Source organism: Cynara cardunculus, assembly GCF_001531365.2.
Source record: "Cynara cardunculus var. scolymus isolate 2C chromosome LG 11, CcrdV1, whole genome shotgun sequence".
In the NCBI taxonomy this organism is placed as follows: Eukaryota; Viridiplantae; Streptophyta; class Magnoliopsida; order Asterales; family Asteraceae; genus Cynara; species Cynara cardunculus.
The window spans coordinates 10965695-10971320 of record NC_037538.1 but is presented as its reverse complement, the minus strand read 5'-3'; the positions used below and the strand labels follow the sequence as shown (position 1 = coordinate 10971320).

At 36.0% G+C, this 5626-nt stretch overlaps 1 protein-coding gene across 1 annotated transcript; it reads left to right on the top strand.

Moving 5' to 3' along the window:
• The first annotated feature begins 1072 nt into the window (after positions 1-1072).
• Positions 1073-2317, top strand: LOC112520697. Its single transcript, XM_025129165.1, has one exon. It carries the CDS (start codon positions 1073-1075, stop codon positions 2315-2317), a length of 1245 nt encoding a protein of 414 aa, XP_024984933.1.
• Positions 2318-5626: the final 3309 nt, after the last annotated feature.

Here is a 5626-nt window from a genome sequence, read left to right as displayed (position 1 = left end):
CCTCATGCCCAATTTTCCTAGATCCCTTCATTTGTTGAATTTCAGTGTCTCAAAGAGTGGTGGTTGAAATATGGGTGGCAGTTGTAGGAAGTGATCGGAGTGGCTATTGTACTAGCATGGGGAAAGGGGTATGAGAAGTGATCGAGGGAGAGGGAAGAGATGAGGTGTCTCGCTGTCATTGGTAGCTTTTAAATCTAATTTATAACTTTTAAAGGAAAATGAGTGAAATAGAAAAAAAAGACTAAAACGTGCATCCCCTAACGGATGGATTTCTAATGGTGTTATAGGGAGGAACCAAAATCGAGTGAAAATCCAAACCACGATGGCAAATCTATAATAAAAAGATGAAGAGATCAAAACTGATGAAATGAAAAAAATACAAGGACCAAAAATGTATTTTACTCAAATTCAATAACGTGTTTCTAGACATTAAATATAGTTGTGGAAGATAGAGACAAAAGTGTAACATGTGCTTGTGGTGCCTTTTAACGTTGTGTCATCTAAAATCTTTGAATGCTTTTCGGAAAGAATATGAGATTAGGTTACAATGATTGGCAAACATATATTACGTCTAATATTTGGTTTATTATTTTCAAATAAACACCAACTTTATTTATAATTAAGCAGTGTTTTAAATCTAATACAATATATGATGATTAATTTCTATATGATGGTTATATTTAAAGATATTTCGTCAAATCGGTTAAATGATTTAACTAATTAAGTTCAAAGTTAAATATCTTATTTAAATGAATTATTTAATGGCCATTAAAAGCACGGATTAAATTTGGAAATTTGTAGAAATCATGATAACTGTTTTGTAATTTTAAAATTACAGAGACAAAAAGTATTATTTTAACAAAGTATAGGGACCAAATTTGTAGTTTACTCTAAAGAAAAAGAAAAAAAAGCATATGAGGAATTGGAGAAACGGTACGAGTCACTCCCCGACGCGTTAACTAAAACCAATTCCACCCTATTTAATCCTCCATCTCCGCCTCCATTATCTCTCTCATCAACCCCCCCCCCCCCCCCCCCCCCCCCAACTCTCTGTTACTTTTTCCGGCCAATCATGCCGCCCACCGACAGCCATGGTTCCTTTCTCACCCGGATCAGTATCCGCCGGAACCAGGTTGTCTCCATGGACGTCAACCATGAACAAGAGCTTGAAGAAATCGAATTGTTTCAGAAACACGTATCCGATCGTTTCATTCAACTCTTACCACCTCAATCTCCTATCCTTCCCACCGCCGCTGACGGAGAAGAAACAACAGTCGTCGACACACCCGAAACCCTCCTTTCCATCGACTGGTTCCGTAAACTCCTCGATGCATATCTTTGCTGCGAGTCTGAATTCAAGGCGGTTCTGATAATTGGCCGGGACGCCACTCATTTCTCCAAACCGCCTCTGGACCGGCTCCTTCCTGAACACCTGGACCGGACCGTCAAAGCTTTAGACATCTGTAATGCGATTACTCACGGGATTGAGTTGATTCGCCATTGGCAGAGGCTTGCCCAGATTGCGGTGGAGGCTCTCCAGCAACGGCCAATCGTTGAAGGACACGTCAGGAGGGCAAAAAGGGCATTGAACACACTTCTGACGTCGATGACGGTTGGCGACAAGGAGATCAACCACCACCCCGGAAAATCAGCAGAACGAATGTGGTCAATCAGTCGGCGTGGTGGTGGTGGTGTTGTTCCCCCCACCGTGAACCATTATCGAACGACAATCGGAAAACCAAGATCATTCTCGTATTGTTTTTCCAAGTCATGGTCTGCTTCCAAACAGATTCAGGCGATGTCTACCAATCTTGTGGCTCCCCGCGGTGGCGAGTCGACTGGGTTGGCTCTCCCGGTTTACATAATGAGTTCGGTTTTGGTTGTAGTAATGTGGACGTTGGTTGCGGCGGTTCCATGTCAAGACCGAGCGGGGCTGGGGAGCCATTTCCAGCTTCCAAGACACCTGGGGTGGGCCCAACCTATGATCGGATTGCAGGAGAAGATAGGAGAGGAGTGGAAGAAGAAGGAGAAGAAGGGAACGGCGGGGTTATTGGCTGAGATACAAGTGATAGAGAAAGTAGCTCAGAATCTTGTGGAATTCAGTGAAGGGTTTGAGTTTCCAGTGGGGGCGGAGAAGGCGGATGAAGTGGGGGCACAGGTGATGGAACTGGGGGAGATATGCCTGAGAATGGAGGTAGGGTTAGGGCCGTTGCAGTTGCAGGTTAGGGAATTGTTTCATAGGATGGTGAGGAGCCGGGCGGAGGTGCTTGACGTCATGGACCAAGTTGGTAAAATTACGACGCCAGTCCCTTACTAATGCATACATACACACACATACATACATTACATATATATACATGCATACATATATATATATATATATACATGCTTTGCTTTATTTGTTTGTACATTTGTGCTTTTTAGATGCCTAATACCATTTTATTTTATTTCTTTGACAAATTCAAATGTATACAACAAATTGAACTTATACATACTTTCTATATTTGTTGAACTTGAACCCCTTAATAAAAAAAATGAGTTATTAGATGTAGTCAGGTTAAAGGCAATTGATGATGTCTATAGAGCCGTGCATGAGAGTGTGTACCAATGTGAGAACTAAGATATACTCTCCACCTTTGGTGAACTTGAAACCCTTGACTCGTAGAAAGAGTGAGCTATTAGATACTGCTAAGTCAAAACCCCATTGACGATGTGTTTTGGCCGTGCCGAATGGTGTACTAATGTAAGATTCCAAACTTTTTTTTTTGGGGGGAGGGATTTTATATGTTTTAGCCTATACCCAATTATATATAGAGTAAATTACATGTTTCTTCCTTGTGGTTAGATATTTTAACGGTCATTGTCCCATTTCGAAAAATTTAATGGAACATGTTCTTGTGGTTGCGTTTTTTAACAAGTTATACCCCTGTAGTTGCATTTTTTTAACGCGTTGGGGTCCATGTGGTTGCATTTTTTAATGAGTTTGCTCTCTAAATAAATCAATGTCTTGCGTCTATGTGGTTGCATTAAGGACCTAGCTCGTTGTACAAATGCAACCACAGGGACAAGATCCACTGAATTTAAAAAAAAAAAAAGATAAAGACAGTTAAAAACATATAACCACATGGGCGAAACATGTAATTTACTCTCTCTCTCTCTCTCTCTCTCTCACACACACACACACATACACGTGCGCGCACATATAGGCGAAGGATCGTGTGTGGAATAGAACTTAAGATGAGAAGTGTAAGAAGAGATTTGGACCTTGATCACCATTAATCTCAAATAAACTCATGAATTGGTTTTAGAAGGGAATTGATCTGTTGTATTTCATTAGTGTTGATCAAGTATTTCTTTTCAACTAGAGTTGATCTAAGCATGACGATCCCGACTTACCCTTCTCATCACAACTTTCAGTGGAATCCAACCTTTTATATTTGTAGACGAAGAATTGTTTGAGAAAAGAAGTTATGATGAGAAGTATAAGAAGAGATCTGAACTTTTAGTCATTTTTAATCTCAAGCCCACCCATGAATTGCATTTTAAAAATGAATTGATCCGATGCATCTTGGTGCATTTCATTAATGTTGACATTAATCCAAGGATGAAGATCTCTTTTTACACTTCACACCCTAACTTCTCTTCTCCACAGAACCCAACATTATATTTATATAACCCATGTTTTAGCTTAGCCCTTTCTGCCATCTCCCTCTTAGTTGAGCCCATTTCACAATTATAATGTTTTACCAATTTAGCCCAACGCCCTTTGATAACACAAATAAATGCTAAGGTTAAGGGAGAATTTGGCCCTAGAATCAAGCTGTGGTTTCTTGAGAAATTGAGGTAAATAATAGTCTGTAAACTCCTGTACGCTAATCTTTCAAATTAACAATATATTGAAGAAAGTTGATTACGATGAATTGACTGAAGACTTTGTGTCAAACAAAATTAGAAAATTAATTCGATGCAAGTGAATTTCATGTCATTTTGCTATTAGAGGACATTTTGTTGTTTTAATTTATAACAATTTTAATAAAAATATGGTATGAATTATGTACTTTATCTTGATATAAGTCTAACAGCGCCTCCAAAAAGATTGGAACTACTTGATAACTTGCAAGTATTACAAACTACAATAGAATATGAAGCAAAGGAATCCAACATCCAAATTTCATTGTAAGAGGCTAAGAGCAATGAAAGCAAATGAGAGTAACATTTTGGCCCATTGTTTTGAGGCCCAAGTAAGTTGAGGCCCATTGTTTTGAGGCCCAAGTAAGTTGAGGCCAAGCCCACAAAATGAGAGTAACATTTTGGACTCAAAATCACATTTGCTTTCACTCTTTATCTTAATACCCCAATGCCCAATTGTCTACATTATAAAAGGTTAACATTTTTTAAATTGTACAATTGTTTTTTTAAGTAAAATTTTGAAAGGCATCATATTACTTCATTATTAAGAAAATAATTTGTAGTTAATTTTAATTATTCAGCAAGCATTTAAAGTATCTTATGATAATGATACAATAAAGATAACTATGCATGTCACAAACAATTTTATTGATTTCAAATAACTATTAAAAATTAAAAGAAAAAATATCAGATGACTATTTTTAGGGTGCGTTTGATATACTAAAAATGACATAACTGAATATAACATGGATCACCGATTCACTATTTCACGTTTTGTAGGACTTTTATGTGGAACATACAGAAACAAAGTGGAACAAATGTGTTCCACCCCCATCCCCCTGGAACAAGATGAGACATATCTATATTTTACCAATATAATATCAAAATTAAACTTAATTCTCTTTTAAAACTAAATACACCTCAATTTTTATATTTTATTCATTCTTTAAATCTTATTTACTGTATTTTATGCTCTTTAAACTTTCACTTTACTCTGTTAAACAAATATTTGTTATACGATTTCCACATTTTGATTAATTTATGTAATTTGTTAAACATTAACAACAATAAAATATCTAAATTGTATAAAATAAAAATTGGAAACTACATAAAAATTTTATTTCTGTCATTTTAATTGTTTTGACGAAGACTTTCCAATGATATTTTTTTTATTAAAATATATATTTTATTATAATTTAATAAATTACATAAATTAATAATAATATATAAACTATTCATAGGCGTAAATTGGTCATTTTAGTTGTTCTATCATTTTAGTTATGTCTTACCAAATGTTGAACAATTTTTCTGTTCTGTTCTATCTGAATACCTAATGTACGCTTAAGGGACAAAAAAACAAATATAGATTCATTGGGTTTCTTGATTATAATAAATCAGATATATGATAACCTATATAAGTCATTAACATTTAACAAGAAGATCTCTTGATTCTTGTTTGTATAAAAATATGTTTACTTTGTATTACATATCGTTTCCAAGTTCCAGTCTTTTATTGATAAACTTTGTAACAGTTCATATCTTTCACGTATGATCGTCTCCTATACCCCCATTCTACATGGAAGGAAACTATAAAGACTATTTTCTAGAACGAATGGTCTGATCAAACATTTTATTGCGTATTTATTCTAAACTTTATACCCTGTTAACATCGGAGTGACCATCAATTTGAGACTTTCCTACCAAGAGTTTCTATCTC